Source organism: Populus euphratica, unplaced genomic scaffold, assembly GCF_000495115.2.
Source record: "Populus euphratica unplaced genomic scaffold, PopEup_1.0 scaffold37.1, whole genome shotgun sequence".
Classification (NCBI taxonomy): domain Eukaryota; kingdom Viridiplantae; phylum Streptophyta; class Magnoliopsida; order Malpighiales; family Salicaceae; genus Populus; species Populus euphratica.
The window spans coordinates 159365-178645 of NW_011499909.1; the positions used below are offsets into that span (position 1 = coordinate 159365).

Sequence of the window (19281 nt, forward strand, 5' to 3'; positions counted from 1 at the left end):
CCCAATGTTAATATTACAGGCACCTTATTATATATATATATATATATAAAAAAAAAAAAAAAAACTCATCTCCTCCATCCTCAGTTGAGCACAAGGATTCAGCATCTAACTAAACCATGGTAAATACGGCTGCATTCAAAATTTCATCAAACAATAAACAAATGAAAAATGAAACCGCTCATGTGAAATCTCAACTCTTCTCCTTGTTAGATACAAACAAGTAAAAACCTCATTCAGTATATCTCCGTCTCTACTTCCTCGTCAGAATTAAATATGGCCATAAGACAAAGAATGAAAGATGAAATAAGGTAATATCGTAATGCTGATGTATTGTTGAACAGATGGGAATTAAATTTCAGAAATACCCTAAGAACAATCCTCCCATTTCTTCCCATGAGTAAAAACTCATTACACACTAGTTGTTATAATCTTCAATGTTCACCATTTCTACTTGATAAAAGAAGCCATATCCACAAGTTTAAGCCATCAGGAAAGACAGGTATCCACGGTTCCTGCATCAATTCTTGAAAAAGCTGGGAAATCTCATATTCCCGTGTCTGTAGTTGCAACATCACTCACTGCAACATTAGTGCTACTCAATAATCCCGTACACAGTTCGACTCTCTGAACCACATTGCATTCACAAAAGTTTCCATGCTGCGGTCACAAGAAACGAGGAAAAAAGAATTAACAAATCAACATATATATATATATATATATATATAGGCGTTCACCAAAGGAAAGTATAATAACACGAACGGAAACAAAAGTAGAGAGAAATGGATCGATAGAGAACATGCCATACGTATGTTAATACAGCTTCCTATAGTTCTGTGTTATTGCAGAAAAGGCAGGATGACTGATGCCACTAAAATACTTGTCAAATATGTTTAATTGTTCCTAGCACTTCTGAATTTTCCTGGATTTATTTTGCACTAAATATATCCTCATACAGTATGAAAGTGTGAACAAAGTGCAACACCATGCAAACGCATCTCAATTTTACTTGCCTTGTTAGAAGAGTAACACAAGCTTCAGTTTTTTCCATTTACAAGACAAAATAACCATCGCCTAACAAACTCTACCAATTACAGATTTGGAGGTGCCTTGAAGGCTAATCAGTACAGATTTTCACGCCTTAACTACACCCAACTACAAATAAAACATTGTCTTCTGTTAACAGGACTAGACAAATAGGACTGCAAATTCTTCAGCAACTTGAAATTTGGTATTCAAACAATAGAAAAGTATATATATAAGCAGTGAAAAGGTCAGAAAAGGGATATCACAGTCTCTTTGCATTTGAAAGATCCAAATTATATTTCCAAGATGAGATTCAAACAACTGGCAGAAGACATATTTATGATATTAAAGAAAATTCACTCTTTGCCTCCATGACCATAATCCCAAAATAACAATCGCCCTAAATTAACTTAAACCTCACTCCTTGTATAGTATATATTCTTTAGCATCTAGCCAGCATTCCAACGTTGAGTTCCAAATAGCAGCAACGTATTAAATGGAAGATTGCAAGGCAGGCATCAAGAAAGCAGGTTTACCAGAATTGACAGATAAATGGGATGCAATGTTACATGATACAAAATGATAATGTGCTTTAGAGAATCAGTTCAAGAAATCCTGTCAATCTAAGCTTCAGCCGCGTGTGAGACTATAGTTGAAAAAACGGAAAGAAAGAGGGGAATTGGCTGTATCCACGAAAACATCTTTTATCGTTTCAAAAATCCCAAAACAGAACTCCAAAGAAATATGGATAGTTCGACCTTATTGATCAAAATATAGGCAAGGGTGTAAAGGATTATATTCTTTTTTTAAAAAAAAATGTCTCTCTTTGGGTTTTAATAATTCAATCAGCATAAATATTATAGATAAAAATCTGCAGAAGATGGCACATCCATGTTCAATTTATCAATCTTCATGATCGTCAAAAACTTCCCAACCTCCGCCAACCAACACATATTCAAGTCCAAAATAGCAAGGCCGAGCTACATGAGTTTTACAGGTGAATATTCTAGACACCCTCTCTCTTCATCAATCACAGCCTTACATAGAAAACAAACAGAGACAAAGAAAAAGAGAGATCCAAAAAAATACCAGCAAGGATACCCTTGAAAAGATTTCATGAAATTAATGCATAAACAGACAAAAAAAAAAAAAGAGCACACGAAGCATAACAGAGTAAACAGAACAAAACAGGGAATTCTCGAGTAATTACCAGGAATCTCCTTTCGAGGAGAAGAGGGAGGAGCCGTGGCGTAACAAAGAAGAGAGCGGCCCAGCATGGAGATAGTTGAGACAATCCCGGCAACATAAAACACCATGACCAATCCAAGAACCCAGGGCATCAACAGAAACCCAATAAAAAACGTCACCGATCCACATAACATCAAAGTCAACGACATCCCTAACAGCAACGACGCAAATCCCGCTGGCGTTATCTCCGGCAACCTCCTCCTCACCGGCGTGGTGGGCATCGGAATTTGATCGGAAAACGAGAGAGGCGTTGGTGAACGGAGGAGATTTAATACTAACGTTGATAGCTCTTCAAACACGCGAGATTGTTGGTCTTGATTCTGCCTTCGCATCATATTTTCCGTTTCTTGATTTTATTTTATTTTTAAAGAAAATAATACCACCAGAAATCTTGAAAAGTTGACGACCTTGCTAATTATCTGACTTGAAGACGTTGGAAGTTGAATAGATTTTAATGCTGGGCGTGATTTTGCTAAAATCGAGACAAGTGGATAAACACAGAAACTTTTATCTACTGGAGAAACGCTTATCAGAGAATTTTCATAACTTTTTTTTTTTTCTTGTAACAGCTGAGGGTGAGTTATAGTAAGCAAAGACTTGTTTGTTTCTCGGGAAATTCTTGCATGGAAGTGAATAGAGGTAAGTGTTGGACGCGGCGATGGATGGAACTGTTAAATACAGTGTGGATGTTAGCAATTTTGTTTGAAGAAATTCTCAGTGCAAGAGTTTGGATTCAGAGATAATTTAGAGGCTTGGAAGGTGATGTATACGTGTACTTTATCCCTTTTCTTTGTGGATTGGGTTGCTTTGTCCATGAAGGAATCCTGCTTTATCACGTACTTTTTTATTTCTTTTAGATTCATCATTAATTAAAACTTTGATTATGACAAGTATTGATTTTTTTAATTCCTTGCATATCAGTCTTTTAATTTTACATAATATTTTTTATATTTTAAAATTTATTTTTAACATTAATACACTAAAATCAATTAAAAACTTAAAATGTAATAAAAACCAAATAAAAACTCAATCCAATCAACTCAAATTGCAATCATACTGGAGGGTCAAGGACTGCTTCGTAAGTAATCCTATTATTCATTCAAGGATGACAAGAGAGTGACAGGGCTACACGCTGGTGAAGGAGGTGTATACCACGCTATGTGGATTGGGTTGGAGGCAGCTTACGTGGAGTCAGATGACGGGGGACGTTATCAAGAAAGATATTCACGACCTCGTGTTACTATTGTGCACTGTTACAGCGCGTGGGTAAGATTCCAATTATTCATTCAAAGATGACACGAGAGTGACATGGCTACACGCTGGTGAAGGAGGTGTGTACCACGCTATGTGGATTGGATTGGAGGAAACGTACATGGAGTCAGATGACGCGGGACGTTATCTAGAAAGGGTATTCACGACCTCGAGCTACTATTGTGCCATTGTTACAGCGCGTGGGTAAGTTCCCGGATTTGGTTTCAGTTACTTGTCGCGGATCAGTAGAGTACAAGTGCACGACACAGAAATAACTAATTATGTAGATTTGTTTTTTCCCGTGATACTTAATAAGTTGCCGTCTTAAAAATGCTTTGACCGGAATCTCACGGTTTTCCAAACTATTTTTCAATTATTATAGAATTAATATCTTTTTATTAAATTGTTTGTTAATATGATTATTCTAGTTTTTAAAATATTTTTTATTTAAAATATTTTAAATTATTAAATTATAAAAAGATAAAATATTTTTTTATAATTTATTTAATAAAAAGGAGTTTGGAAGTTCGGTAATGAATGCCTTTAAAATATTTTTAATTTAAAAATACATCAAAATAATATTTTTATATTTTAAAAAAAATATTTTTTATATTATTATATTAAAACTATCTAATTAAATAAAAAATTATAATTTTTTTATAAAATGTTATTTGAAACATAATTTCAATGGCGTATAAATCTAAATGGTAATTAGTAATCACTACTAAGTGAATAATATTTATTTTATTTTTGATAAACAATGAGTGGTAAGATAAATTATTATAATACAATATTTTAATAAGATTTTTCATTTTTCAACGTATACCGGGTAAGGGATGAAAACCGGGTAGCCAACCCAGAATTGGATAGCCGGCTGATCTTCAGGAGGGGAAGCTATCTTCTTTCTTTATAATGTAACTGCTGGAATGGCAATCGCTTAACACGCAACTGGTCAAGGGAATCTCATTTCTTTTTTGCGGATAGAGCCTGGATATTAACATGTAAATGTTAAAGTTGCAACTTCTTTTCCTACCACCCCCTCGACTACCCGTATATATTTTTATTAAATATATATTTCTGTTGCAATCTATATCTTTTAATTCCTATACATTCCATGGAATATTAAATACCATGGAGATAAATTGGAGATGTCGGGAAATAAACATTACTTGTTTAAAAATAAGATTGTGGTTATTTTTTAAAATATTTTTTATTTATAAATATATTAAAATAATATTTTTTTATTTTTTAAAAAATTATTTTTAATATCAACACATTAAAATTATTTAAAAATACCAAAAAAATATTAATTTAAAACAAAAAAAAATTAAATAAAAATTAATTTTTTTAAAAAAAATATAAAAACATGCAGGACCCTTTTGATTAGATAATAGTGTGCCGGTTGCACGTATAAAATTGTATTTTTTATATTAATAGTGTAGTAATATTTTTTTAAAAGAATATATTACACGTAAAATATACTTCTTCTCGAGCTTTAAATAGTAAATTCACGTTCAGGCTGATGCATTGACTACAAGATAATTTTTTTTATGACTAGTCGTAAAAAAAAACGTAGCTTGAATGAATACATTAGTACATTAATTCAAGGCTGCTTTATTGTAGTTTTGTTTGCTGTTAACACGCGATAACAAGCATGGCTTTGTAGGATTTTGTTGTGCTTGAACTTCAGAATCTTACGTCAATTTCATAATTCATTATAATTAGTTTTCTGAGTTCATACAAGATAAGATACATGTTGAAAGTTTTAATTCCAATTTATCACCAATGAGAATGAGACGGGGAAAGTACAATTCCACGAGTAGCCGAGGGCACTCGCTTGTTCTCAGGTAACAAACATGTTCTCCCTGTTATTAATTATGTAGCTTTTTTTACTGTGTTTTGGGAGTGAATTTCAATTTGTTTTTTTTATTAAAATCTGAATTTTTTACTTTTTTTTTTTATTAAAATCTGAATTTTTTACTTTAAATTATTTTTTAATTTTTATTTTATTTTTTTAATGTATTAATATTAGAAATAAATTAAAAAATACTTTAAAAGACAAACACTATTAAACTCTATCATTACCATTATCTCAGACACCCTTCTATCAGCAAAGTTTTCTTCATGATATTACTGTCCCACGTCACCCACTACATCAATTTTTAAAGTTATCTCGTGTAATTATATAAAAAGAAAAGGAAAAAGAAAAAAGAAACGGTTGCAGCATGCTTAAGATGGAATATTTAAAAATTCCGGTAGACCAACCAAGAAACGCACGGCCTTGCCTATCGCCGTCATCATCATCGAGAAAGAAATGAAAAATGTTCCCCGCCAAATCACGTGGGTGTGTGTGCGTATGCCAATAGAAAAAAAAAGAGGAGGTCTTTATCATAAAAAGAATAAACGAGTTAGGCATGAATTATGAGACAAAGATGTCTCAACAAAATGAAATTATTGCATATACTTGATTTGTGGTCTCTCGATTTGAATCTAAGTATTATATACAGCAGTTGATGGTACACAATTTGTTTTTTAAAAAATAATTTGTTATCATTTGAGTCACCTTTGTTGCTGCACGAGCTGCTCGACAGGTTTTTTTTCCTGTTCGGGCTATTTAAAAAAAGTAATTTTATTGATATGAGATTCATACCAAACAAATTAGTCTTTATATAAATATGTATATTAAATAAAAAAGACTTGGTAAAAGCTCTTCATAGAACTTTCATGAATGACAAATAAAGCTTTTTGGACTTTCTCTTAATCGAGATTTTTTACAAATCGGGGGCATAACTATGAGTCTTTTCTATCATAAATTAATGGTAGAAGATTTCAACCGTCCAGCATTGTCGAAAAATGTCAAATCCCTTTAAATAATAAGATAAAATTTCAAAATATTAATTTAAAGGATATAATATCTAATAACTGGAGATGCAGAACCCACATACAGTACTAAGAGAATTATACCTGTAAATCATATTTGCAAGAATCAGACCCTTTTTGCAGAAAATAAACAAAAAGATGAGAAAAATCCCGTTCATATAAAAGAAAATAAGAGAAATTAGAAAGGAAAAATAAGCTGGTGACAATTTAAAATGTTGCAAACTGATTATTCACTGAAAGATGCATCTCAACAATCTCATTGTTGAAATAAGGGGAATTGATACGGATAACATTTCTCCTTTCAAAGGCCAATAAATTTAAAAATGAAAAAAGCCTCTAAATTCAACATCAATCTTTGTGAAAAATTAAAACAAAATTTTAATTTCTTCCAACATAGCCAGCAACTCCGCCTTTATATAAATATAAAAATAAATATGATTTAGAAATAAAAAAAATCAAATTTATAAGAGAGAAACTATGTATATATCCCATCTGAATTAAATTAACCCCAAAGTAATATGTAGGAAGGTTGATTAAAACTTATTTGTTTTTACATTTTAAAAATGTTTTTGAAAAAAGTATTTTTTTTATTTTTTCTTTGTTTTAAATTAATTTTTTATATTTTTAAAAATTATTTGAATATATTAATATCAAAAATATTTTTTAAAAAAATAATTATAATCACATTTATAAATATCAGGAAAAGGGACGACCCTTGGTTCTGTTCAAAAGGGCCGAACACAGCGAAGGGTAGAAAAGCCCACCTGTCTACAAGTCTGTCTCGAGCAGCATTTGAGGGTTGGGGTGTCACGCATTTGCCTTGCTTCAAGGCATCCGTTCGGAGATCAAGCGATATGTCTCCTCTTGGTTTTACCCTAATTAGCTCAAATCAAAACGCTTGAAGTGTTGTCAGCTGTTACCTTTCTTCACAAATAAACAAGAAAGATGCCTCAAAATACTTGTTTCTCATATCTCAATTTGCACACATCACACGGCTACTTGCTTTGCTTCTTTGCACATAATCAGTAAGTGCTCAACTGCTGAAACTCTCAACTATCTTCCCTTGATTCGAACACGTTTATTTTTGACCAAAATGTTTGATCAGTCTAGCATATGCTTAAGTAGTCTGGAAATCACTTGTCATCAAACTGCAATTAGTACCTTAAAAGTTAGATGTATACAGACCTTTTGGTGCTGCTTCTTTTTTCCTTTTTTGATGACTGAACTTTTTGTACTTGTGTGATGTCTAACTACAACAGTTCAAATATAAATCCTCTGCATCGTTTGATCCCCAACCTTTGAGAGTAGTACAAGATGAAGAATAATAAACTACATAAATTAAACATGCATGGGAAGTATGAAATTTGAAAAAAAAATAAAAAATTCCCGGGCTAATTCCCACTGAATTCGAAATTTGGAAAACCCTTCAATGATAATATGAAATAATCACTGACGAGGATAGATTCAGGCAATTGGGTGGGCATAGATTGGAGACGGGAGAAGGAAATAGGAAGGGTAGTCTTTGTCCGTGAGCTTGCTCTTCTAGATTACTCCTAATGAGTTTTATTTATATACTACAAGTGTATTTTTAAATTTTTCGATGAATTTGTCAAGCATCTTTTCTAATATAATCCAATTCTCCGCATGTTTCCATATGAATATTTAGTGCAAGCTCCTCAAGCTCATTTATTTATATACTCTTACAATGAATATCAACAGCAGGCCATAATAGAACAATGAGTCAATGACGGAAAAATAAGCTTTTGATTTGTTGGAAATGCTTGAAAACAAGAGTTAAGATGCTTGGTAGTCTGGAGGAAACTTATGCACATAGGCTCAGATAAGATAGAGAACAGAGGCATAAACAGTGGAAATGCAACTTTGGCAGCAAGACAATGAAGGTAAATGCAGGCTACTAGTACATGCACGTGAGATCAAAGAGGTAACTACTAGAGTGTCTGCCATTGTGGCGCATCTCCATCGGTAAGTTGTCACACATGCGGTGCTGCCTTGCTATTTAAGTAAACACAGTGTTGTTTGTTGTGGAGGATGACCCAAAGGGTGATCCACCTTGCCGTTATAAATTTCACCACCATTCTTCATTGCTACAATCTGCAAGTAATACAATCAACCCAAAAAAATCCAATTTGCACTTGCTGAAAGAGCTAATGGAAATAGGCTACTTGTATACAGGAGTGAGTTTCTGGATTATACATTACCTGTTTCTGTAGCAGTTGGTTTTCCTCTTTCAGCATCTTTTCCTGTTGAAAGCAAAAGGCATTCTTCAGAAAAATTGAAGGTACCTATTTCTGTTTTACCAAATAAATAAATAAAAAAAGAAAGAAATCTGCTTCTGATATTACTTCATTAATGTTGAATTGCAAACAAGCATACAGCAACACCTGAGCACACGGCACCAAAGAAAACAGCAGATAGCAGGCATGGGTTTTTTTTTTTTCCTTCCTATTGTGGCGTGCGTTGTATTAATAAATTACTGGCTGTCCTTTTTTGTGACGTTTACTTTAGTATATTTCTTGCTTTTATTCAAATTAATCCATCAGTTTATACCTGATGATGTTCCTCGATAAGAATGCTGTCAGAATAGCACATCACAGTTGGTAGAGACTATGCTAATCAGACAATACCAGGGAGAACTCAGGCGGCCCAAACTAGATCATCTCACCATAAGATAAACCACAAACTAATCTTCCATGATAAAGTGCAAAGATTCAAAGTATTTAACAAAAGAGTTTTTAGTCAAAAGCTTCTCATGGAGCTTGCATGATTAGCGAGCCTTAATTTTGATGTCAATTTTGGTATTGGCATCCCTAGGGAAGTCTTTAACAGGCAGTAGCGAAGACTTGCAAATTGATCATGCCCAACTATTAAAAGAGCCCTGACATATCATTAACGAAGCAAAGTTGTGTTGACACGATCTGACCATTTTAGCAGCTATACAATGCAGGATGCATGGAACAGGCAGGCGTTCTTAGTTATGAGCAAGGTGTTTCGGAGGGCCCAAATTCTGGAAGCTTCTTGTGGTCCTTTGTATCAGAATGCTATTTAGGTCAAAATTAGAGCTTCCAGATAAAAACGAGGATCCTAAGCTCATGATGTCTTGCTGTGTCCATGATGGATTCATGCATTGATTGCAAACATAAACATAGATATTGCATGGATGATTTTCAAAGCTCACTTTTGGTGTTGGTGATCGACTTTTAGAGTAAATTTCGGGCAAAATGACGAGGAATTATGTTCATTTCTACCGGTTCAAGCATCTATCACCAAGTGAACCAAATATGGTCCAGTGGATTATTATTTTTCTGTTTCGAACGAAAAGATTCTAATTCATGTTCTAGATCAGGTATTGAGGGATAAAGCTTGATTCCAAAAAGGCATGGTTTGGTGGAATTATTGGGGCATGATTTTCCTTTCCCAGGGTTTCCAATATAGAGTTTTTAAAACGTCGAATGGAGTGACATGAAACATAGAACAGGGTAATATGTTACTCAGAATGACATTCGCCAAGTAACACTGAAGCGGTAATAAGACGACACACTTGCATACCTTGTCCTGGAGAGACTTCACCGACTCCAGCATCAGTTGCATCTGAAACCAAGTAAAAAAAAAATGATGAAAAGAGCAGTAGTGAGACTTTACGATGTAGCATTGTGCAGGTGAATGAATGTGCCCAGAAATACAAAAATACACCAGGTCTAAAATCCTGGAACAGAAAACAAACTAGTAATCGTGCAACAGATAGTGGACTGAAGATAGTGTAAGTCAAAGTTGAAATCAGACAAACTTTCATCTAGTTCTTCCACTTAAGGTAGCTAGTTGGACAATTAAAAACGCTCACGAGCACCATTGCTTGAACTGGGGCTTGAGAGATGTGATTGCTAATAGAAATGGTATATCAGTAGGAATACCATGGATGCTTCCTGGATTTCTCACCTGAAATTCAAGAGATGGATTGCTTGTATTGGATCCCTAGGTCCATTATTTTTTACAGGGATACGTTGTTTATGAGCAATTTCTAAAAAACTCATCTAATTTCGGCGATGCTTAGACTGAAGTGGTTGACCGTAGCCTAGGAAATCTATTAAGGAGTTTAGAAGGAGACGAACGAAAAAAAATGGGACTTAGCTTTGCTACAAGGAAGTTCGCCTATAACAAGTCTAGAAATCAAACTACTTAGCCGAGCCCATTTGAGGCTGTGTGGACAGAAACTTTCTGGTGTGCTTGAGTTAGCATCTCTTTTTAGTATTGAACACTTGATGTTCAGACTGAAGATATGATAAATTATCTACTTGAAGTGCACAAATAGGCCAAGCAAGCTATTTTAGATAGTAATGCCAAGTATAATCCCTACGTAGATACTCATTGTAGAAAGGTTTTCTTTAAGGTAGGCGACCTTGTTTGAGCAATACTTACTAGATTTACAGTGAGAGAGTGCAATAAACTCAAGGAAAGGAAGATTGGTCGTATTGCAGAAGATCAATGACGATGTCACAATGCATATAGACAGAGTCTCCCTAATCGGTCGAAAACTTTTGGTGTGTTTAATGTGTATTATTTGTCTCTGTACTTAATGGATGACTAGAATTTAAAAATGAGTTTGTTCCACCTCATGGATGCTGATGTTGGCAAGTTCATAGAATTTGATAGTTTTAAATAATCAACTATGAATATGCTACTAGTGGATCATGCAGAGAGATTATAAACTCTTTTGGAAGTATTATTATGGTTATTTTTTAAAGTATTTTTTATTTAGAAATATATTAAAATAATTTTTTTTATTTTTTAAAATTATTTTTAATATAGCGCATCAAAATAATCTAAAAATATCAAAAAAAATATTAATTTAAAAAAAATAGAAAAAATTTAATTTTTTTTTGTAAATACTTTTAAAACACAAAAACAAATAAGAAAGGTTCAAAAAGAAGTATGACATAAAAAATTTATTACTTTCGATTCAATCATTAAGTCAGACTTAAATTTTATCTTACATGTCTAATTTTATAAAAGAACAACTCATTTTAACTAACTCATTGAGCCTTAAAAACTCTCAAATTGGATTTGAAAACCTATTTATTTTTGAATTTTTAGCCTAGTTTTCAATTTTATGTTGTCTTTCATTTTTAACTTAGTATTCTTATTTTTTTACCTCATAAAGATTGGTTTCCAATGCATATTTAAGGATTAATAAGCTTCTTGAAAAAACAGATCAAATTTAGAGAAAAATATCTAAAAAGAAAATTCAAATTAGTGTTCTTATAGTGATAACCCTTTTCATTAACAATTTAATCTTTTTTTACTTGCTTTCTTCTTGTATTTTATTTTCCATAAACGTGACACCCTAAGCGAAGATCAAATCCAGAAATGCAGAGTTCATCAAGTAGAAAATGGTGCAAATACCAAGGAAGACAATCTGATATCCAAATGCTTGTCCAAGGAAACGTATTTAAAATGGCAAAGGACAAAAGAGATACAGTTGACCTTTCTAGCTCTGACACATGTTAGTGCAGCATCAAGCTCTGTCGCTAGTTGCACAAACTCACTCAAGGTCTGCTCCCCAGGACATGAACCTTCAAGTTTCCTGTTGACAGAATACAGGTCAATAGATGCTTTGAACTTTTATGTAAACCAAGTGTATGGAAAGTTGTACGAGATACCTTTGAGGTATTTGCAGCATCTCCGCAGCTGATTTCAAATTTGCGTATTTACCAAAGTATACCTGCTTAGGAAATAGGGGATGTTTAGCAGATGGTTCCATGCTACAAGGAAATATCAGTTAGAAAAGTAGAAGAATATTGCTAGGTCAAAAACTAGGAATACCAGGCCATAAATTTATTTTTACTCTCCAAGGTTTTCGCTAGTGCAAGTACCAATAAATCTAAATGACACAAGGGTCGCATACCTCTGAATCATTAGCACCTTTAGATGAAGTAGCCATCACTTCAGAATGACTGTTGTAACGCTCGAGGATTTTGGCTATACTGAATTGCATAACAAGGGGACAGACAGCCTTGGTAACTAAAATCAAATATTTAAATAAATAATATAGTTATAATGGAAATTTACATATAGCAAGATGGCAAATTGTGTCAGGGTGAAGTAAATTAATACCTCAACAGGATCAATGCGATGGGATAAGATAATGACCAAACAGACCTGTAGCCTTTTGTTTTAGTTTGATTTTCCCGAGTTGTCCTAAATTTTGCAGTGTAGATAAAACCTTAGTATACTAACTAATTGTTTGCCATTTTTTAAGTTTGTTTTGAATTGAGATAGAAGTTGTATTTTAAAATGTTTTATTTTACTTGAAAATACATTAAAAAAAAAACACTAAATTTCCTTAAAAAGAAAAAAATTATAATTCTTAAAAAAAGTGTTATTTTCTAGGATGTAATTTAAAATATAGGTTATTGTCTTGCATTAATTTTTAACTCTTTTGAACAAACATTAGCAATATTAAAAAATTGCACATTGTATTTTTATTTATAGATTTATAAAGACATCCATACTGTAAGTTCTAGTAATCAAAATAGCACTAAAGCATTTAATTTAAAGATAAAAAAATAAATTATCACATTATCAATAAATTTTCTTTAAATCTTTAATTTAAAGATAAAAAAATAAATTATCACATTATCAATAAATTTTCTTTAAATCTGTGATAGTATTAGAGCGTTAAAGATGAAAAAAAAGAAAAAAAATCATTTTCTTTCAATAATAAAAATTCATCACTTCAAATGAGTTATGGTTATATATATAAAGTGGAAGAAATGATTTTTTTTTATCAATTCTTTTAAATATTTAAATCAAACCTATCATGAACGGATCATACCTAACTTAATAACCAATAATTATTAATTTAAATTAATGTCATGTATAATTTTTTTAAAAAAATTAATAGTAAGTAAAGATTTTTTAATAGTTATTATATTTAAGAGTTGAGTATATATAATTTTTAAAAGACAATCTCCTTTAAGTCCAATATTTACTTAAGGGGTTAAAAATCATTTATATTGGTGAAAAACAAATAAATTAATTTGATTATTATTATTATTATTATTATTATAAAGATATATATAAAATCACTTGAAAATAAAACATGTTAATATAATAAAAGATAAAATTTATCCCTTTATAAATTAAAAAAAGAAGTAACTAGTTGATTAAAGCTTGTACTTTTTGTTTCTCGGTAACCAATTTTTCATGAAGACTAGGTTATGCTAATGTTTGATAACGAAGATCTTGACAGGACACCGGAGGACAGACAGACAGACGGGAGTGTTGACACTCCATTGCAGAACAATTACTAGGAGTATTATTATGTGTAGTTATAATCCATGAATGAGAGGTTTTTGGCATTATCCAATCTAATTTAATTCTTATGGGCATGTTGGCGTGCAAACATTCGTTGTTAAAAAAACTTATAGGATCCACAAGATCATATCATATCTGTACAATCAGAAAGCATTAAAATTGAGTGATGCAGTAGAGCCAATATAGATAAATAAATAATCAGCAAGTTCCGCTGCCATATGTTATTTCATTTTTTAACTCTGGATCAAAGCATGTATCAAAGGGCCATGGATTGCCCCATCAACGGCAGACCGTCATATTTCTTCAAGGTGAGTTGTGGACTCAGGTGAGGATGCCCACTGTCCCCCTACTTGTTCACAATCTTATCACAGATTCTATCAGCAAGTATCTGTGGTCTAAGCCTAGGCCAATTAACAAGTGTGAAAAAGCCCCAAATGTTCAAGCAATCAAGCACGGACAGTAAGCAGATGACATCATTCTCATGGGGGAAGCTAGCGAGTCTGAGGCAAGATTTAACCAGTGGAAGTAGCAATAGCAGTGGAAGGGGCAAGAATTTTCTTCTCTGTGGAGTCAACTCATCTTCCCCTAAGCCGAACACATGATCTACAGGGTCCCAAAATCTTGAAGCAACTCTTTCAGAGTTAATTTCTGAGGAGACCCGAACACTATGCAGCCCAAGACTAAAGATATGGTCATGGCCACTCCAGCATCAGGCCAGTATGAAGATCAGTCAGCATCACAGTCTCGACCTTCTTCTTCCCCTGTTATAACTTCTAAACGGCTTTGTCATAGGGATAAAAACTTAAAAGCTTTGGCAGAAACATTGTTCGATAGCTCTTCTAAGAAACCAACTTAAACTATAAAAGCCATTCTGTCCGAACTATCTGTGAGAGACTCCAACTGCTCGGATTTATTTATTAAAAAAATGAAAACCATGGAGAAAACAATGTGGATAGGAACAATGTTATTGTTTTTGCTTCTTTTTTTCGCCTTTCAAACAGAAAAACCATCATACTAACTCCTTAAGGTAAAATGGTATTTTTACAAGGATTCTTTTGCAATTTTAAGATTGACCAAGGACAATATAATACTTTCATCTATTTTTTAATCTGTAAAATGACTAAAATATTATTAAAAACAAAATCTATAAGCATATTGAGACTTTTTATATTTTCACATATAAAAACATAATAATTGACATTCTTATCCTTGAAAAAAAATTCTTTAATTAACATGCAGGAGTTTTTTAGTCTTTTTCCTTTTTAAAAGCACATTTAAAATACCTAATTACCCATAGAAGGAAAATATTTCGGCCAAGAGGATGTTTGTCATTAAGCAATGGGTTTCTTGTTATTATTAGGTACAGTGAATAGCAATTTGATATTTTTACAAATATAAAATATTAATATAAATAAAAAATGGCCACTCAGCCGCATTAAAACTACGCGTGCGACTGATTTCAGCAGCTATAAACACCTTTCAACGGTAGTGATCGAATCACTCGGCAGCCCTCCTTCCCTCAAGCAGAGTAATTAGCAGAGGACATTGAGTTTGGCATTTCAGAGCATTGGAGTGGCATATGGAAATATCGAAACATCTCCACTTTACGTTATATAAGCACTTTCACCGAGGGTATTAACCATGACCAAGACATTCTTGGGTATTGTCCCTAATAATCTACACCATTGTGCTGGTGCCTATGCTTAAGTACGTCTTCATTGTTCTGTGGGTCTACGACAACGGTTATGGTAAGATAACCAAAATTTAATTAATTGTTAAGAAGATTCCCAAATCATTGAAGTTGAATCTTGTCTGCTTTACTATATATACAAGTGTCTAAACTTTTGTGTAGGGTTTTCTGACATGATCTTTATCATCCGTCTCAGTCGCAGTTTATGATAAAACGACCATATTCATGTTGGAACACTGTATATATATTTCATTTCCTCAGAAAATTAGATGGACGCGGGTTGATGGTGGGCTTTTCATGGAAATTAATGAGAAGTGTGAATTTGAACTTCATTTACAGTATTTCCGTCACCTGATATACTAAAGGAATGGAAAACGGAATGCACATGTTTATGTGAAGCATGCCATATATATGTTTTTTGTGCAGATTCCGATTAATGAATCAATGTCCTATTATATATATGTGTGTGTGTTAATCCGTTTGAGCGCACCTTCTATAAAATTTAAAATTAATAATTATATAAACTTCCAATATCATTAAAAATAATGATATATTTTTTTATTATATAGAAATGTGCCATTAGTTTATAGGCCTCCTTAGTTTTTTTTTCCTTCTCCAACGACTATTCATACGGTGAAATAAAAATTAAATTAAACTAAACCAAAACTAAAAAAAAAATTGATGTGTCATGTTGTCAATGCAGAAAGATTTTTATAAATGAGTGTGTATGTATTACTAGTCTTCCCTTGCTAATATTTTACAAGTATTTTTTTGGCCGAGTGATCATTAAAAACCTGAAGATCTCAATAATTTATAAGCATCATGCTCGGATCAATAGAAGTAATGTTGCAGGGGCTTTAGGACTGGAGACTCTGTTATGGATGCATGATTCTTCATTTTGGGTTTGTTCGGTTTTGTTGTGCTTCAAAATAAACGGTTGTTTTTAAATATATAATTATACAAGAAGCAAGGGGATGAAATTATTACCAAAAACAATTATCCAGGCAAGGGGGTGAATGCCTCTTTCATAATTTGTTTTTACACGTGTTTCTGTTAAATAATTGTAGATTCTCACGTGTGGCGAACATAATTTTAATTTGGTATTAATGATTTTTTTTCCTTTTTATTTCTTTTATATCCTCGATTTCCACGCATCCTCACTAAATTTTCAATATAGCCACTTAATTTATTTTTCCTTTCAATTTAATTCTTGTGTCAATTAATGTTGTTACGAATACTATTAAGAATCCTAATAGTGACATCCACAAACAACTTGTACAAAAATATTATATTAGAAATCCATGAAAAGACAATCCGCATAAAAATACTATAAATCCATGATAATGTAACCCATACAAAATGATGTTTGTGGTGGAGAATATTTTTTTAATGAAGTGTAAACTCTGGTATGAATTTTTTTCAACTCAAAAAAGTTGATGTATGAGCTTTTTATTAGAAAATAGATATTTTTCTTAATTGATTTTGTTTTTTTTTATTTTTATTTTTCTATCATGTATTATTAAGCTTTTATAGATTTTTTTCTATTTGAAAAAAATAGTTTTTCTAGTTCACTTACCATGAGTGGAATGGTTTACACGCGCAACTTATCAAAACTGCGTATTAATTCTCAATTTGTAGAACCTAGTTAGAATCTCAAATCTTCTTTTCCTACTCGCTATTCCTTAATGAGGAGTATTTTTGAAGATATAAAATCTAAACTTGTTGCTCACGTACATTCTATTAGTTTGAAAAAATAAAAAACTGGCAGGCAGAAAAGCCTGAAATAGAAGGATATATATGTGGAGCTATTTATCCTAAATTCCCAGCTCATATTGAAACTATTTATGTGAATAGAAGATTATAAGCTTAATGAAAAGATTAATTTAATCACTCAAATGTATTAGAATGTAAGGGTATATATTTTAATCAAATTATAAGCTTCGGGCAAGAAGTTTAAATTTTTATATATAGTATGGATACGTAAAAATTATAAGCTTAATGAAGACTCGCAAGGATTTTCCTTTCAAAGAAAGGAAAGTTCATCATGTGCAAGCGGTGAAGGCTAGCGTGAAAGGCAAAGAAGAAACTAAGAATCCAAATCTATCTACCCGTTGATTCATCAATTAAATAGGGCATCAACAACAGTAAACATCTCGCTTAAAATAATGTAATCGATCGGCAAATTAAATTACTACAAAACATTGAGAATTCATATTGCATTGTAAACATGGAAAAATTTTTGGTAAAAGAGGACAAAAAAATCTATAGTGATCTGACGTTAAGAGTCTATCAAGTATATAAATCACTATTTGAGTAATGTACTCAGTTTTTAGAGGGGAAGAGGAGTAATGATAGCACCAAATCCCTAGAAAATTAACAAATTAAAGCAAACAAATCAACAAGCTATTTATGTGCAAGAACAAAACTAAAACAATGTAATTATGTGTATTAATAGGAAATCAAGGGACCTAAGAATGAAGTTTTGATACAACAGACTTTTTTGAAATTAAAAAAAAATTGAAGCTCATGAACAAATTTCAGACATGACTCGGAGAAAAATTAAAAGTTCGAAAAGAGTTTGGTACCTGCCAACGCTAGAGAATTCGTAGAGCTTGCCTCCATTTGAAAAGATGAGGACAGCTACTTGGACGTCACAAAGAACAGAGAGTTCGTGAGCTTTCTTAATCAATCCATTTCTCCTCTTTGAAAAAGTAACTTGGCGACTGCTCTTGTTTTCGATTCGTTTTAGCTCCACTTTCTTACGACCCATTCTTTCTGCCTATCTATCTATCTCGATCGATCCAGATGTTCTGACCTAATTTCTTTCCTGATTTTGCAATGTAACCTTTCCTCAAGTGAAGACAAATAAAAAGTTACTAGTCGATTAGTAAGAGCTCGTTTAAAAACATGACGATTATGGCGTGGATGCAGTTTCACTCGGTTCTTAAACCAAAAATATTGATGCTTGTAGTTAGGTAACACGGATGCAATCATAACTACATCCCCGTTTCCAAACATGCTAACAAAAAACAAAAAAGAATAAAAAAGAGAAGAAAATGGAATGGATGTTTAGATTTTTACCAGCGAGAAAGTAGAGGCTCTTCCTCAAGTCGGTCAATGTGAGGCGAAAAATCCGAATTGTCTCCGCCACGGTTTAAAACTGCATGTATGGATGTCTCTCCTCTCCTTGTGGCGGCTTATGCTCTCTCTTTTTGATGCAACACGTTGTTTTCTTTTTACCATTTTTTAAGATAAATATGGAGCCTAAGAAAGACCCTTGATTGATAAGTGCACTATATAATAAGCAAGTAGGTAAAAACAATAATTTAAATTTGTTTTTTTCAAGAAGAGATTTGTTCTTCTTTTTCTTTTTTTGGTTTAAGGCTCTCTTTATTTAAGTGTCAAATAAAAATAATAATAAAATTTATTAAGTAAAAATCTAAAAGATATGCCGTTTTAATCTTAGAGCCCGCACTGTTCACGTACAAAACATTATGAACATAATATGTATTTTTTAATGATTAATTTTGATTTTAAAGTTTACCTTTTGACAATTTAATCATAATTAAAAGCTAATTACTTCTAATTTCTTCGTTAAATGTGAAATTAGAAGACAAGGATTGGGATAAAAAATACGTGGCATGCTAAAAATTCCAAGAAAGATATATTTTTGTCCTGGTATTTTAAAAATTAAACAAATAATACAATTTTGGTACATCAATATTTCTCCAATTTAATTTTAGTATATAAGTTCATTTTTTTTTTAGTCTCTACATGAGAAAGGTCATCAAATTCCGATAGTAGAGAGAAAAAGATATTATTAACATCGATTTAGACCATTAAAACAATTGATATTT

General features: G+C 32.3%; 2 protein-coding genes and 1 long non-coding RNA gene across 4 annotated transcripts; 1 reads left to right on the forward strand and 2 right to left on the reverse strand.

Moving 5' to 3' along the window:
- Positions 1 to 295: 295 nt before the first annotated feature.
- LOC105133710 (uncharacterized) lies at positions 296 to 2857 on the reverse strand. Its single transcript, XM_011037794.1, has 2 exons — positions 2234 to 2857; positions 296 to 657 (listed from the first exon to the last, which is right to left on the reverse strand). Exons 1-2 carry the CDS (start codon positions 2604 to 2606, stop codon positions 641 to 643), a joined length of 390 nt encoding a protein of 129 aa, XP_011036096.1. The 5' UTR covers positions 2607 to 2857; the 3' UTR covers positions 296 to 640.
- Positions 2858 to 8049: 5192 nt separating this feature from the next.
- On the reverse strand, positions 8050 to 18671 carry LOC105133713 (MADS-box protein FLOWERING LOCUS C-like). 2 transcript variants are annotated; one of them, XM_011037796.1, is made up of 9 exons: positions 18506 to 18671; positions 18010 to 18269; positions 12323 to 12401; positions 12078 to 12139; positions 11902 to 12001; positions 9970 to 10011; positions 8622 to 8663; positions 8390 to 8514; positions 8148 to 8347 (listed from the first exon to the last, which is right to left on the reverse strand). In XM_011037796.1, exons 2-8 carry the CDS (start codon positions 18192 to 18194, stop codon positions 8416 to 8418), a joined length of 609 nt encoding a protein of 202 aa, XP_011036098.1. In that variant the 5' UTR covers positions 18195 to 18269; positions 18506 to 18671; the 3' UTR covers positions 8148 to 8347; positions 8390 to 8415. The 2 variants fall into 2 exon arrangements, with proteins under 2 accessions (XP_011036097.1, XP_011036098.1); XM_011037795.1 differs by having other exon boundaries at positions 8050 to 8514; positions 18506 to 18670.
- On the forward strand, positions 8622 to 9970 carry LOC105133711 (uncharacterized). Its single transcript, XR_843851.1, has 2 exons — positions 8622 to 8841; positions 9368 to 9970. It is a non-coding gene; the product is annotated as an uncharacterized LOC105133711 (long non-coding RNA).
- Positions 18672 to 19281: the final 610 nt, after the last annotated feature.

Coding starts and splice junctions, on each gene's coding strand:
- LOC105133710 (XM_011037794.1), bottom strand. CDS start 2,606: ATGATGCGAAGGCAGAATCAAGACCAACAATCTCGCGTGTTTGAAGAG.
- LOC105133713 (XM_011037795.1), bottom strand. CDS start 18,194: ATGGGTCGTAAGAAAGTGGAGCTAAAACGAATCGAAAACAAGAGCAGT. Junction 12,140..12,322: donor AAGGTGCTAATGATTCAGAG/GTATGCGACCCT, acceptor TTTCCTAAGCAG/GTATACTTTGGTAAATACGC. Junction 8,664..9,969: donor TGAAGTCTCTCCAGGACAAG/GTATGCAAGTGT, acceptor TGCTTTCAACAG/GAAAAGATGCTGAAAGAGGA.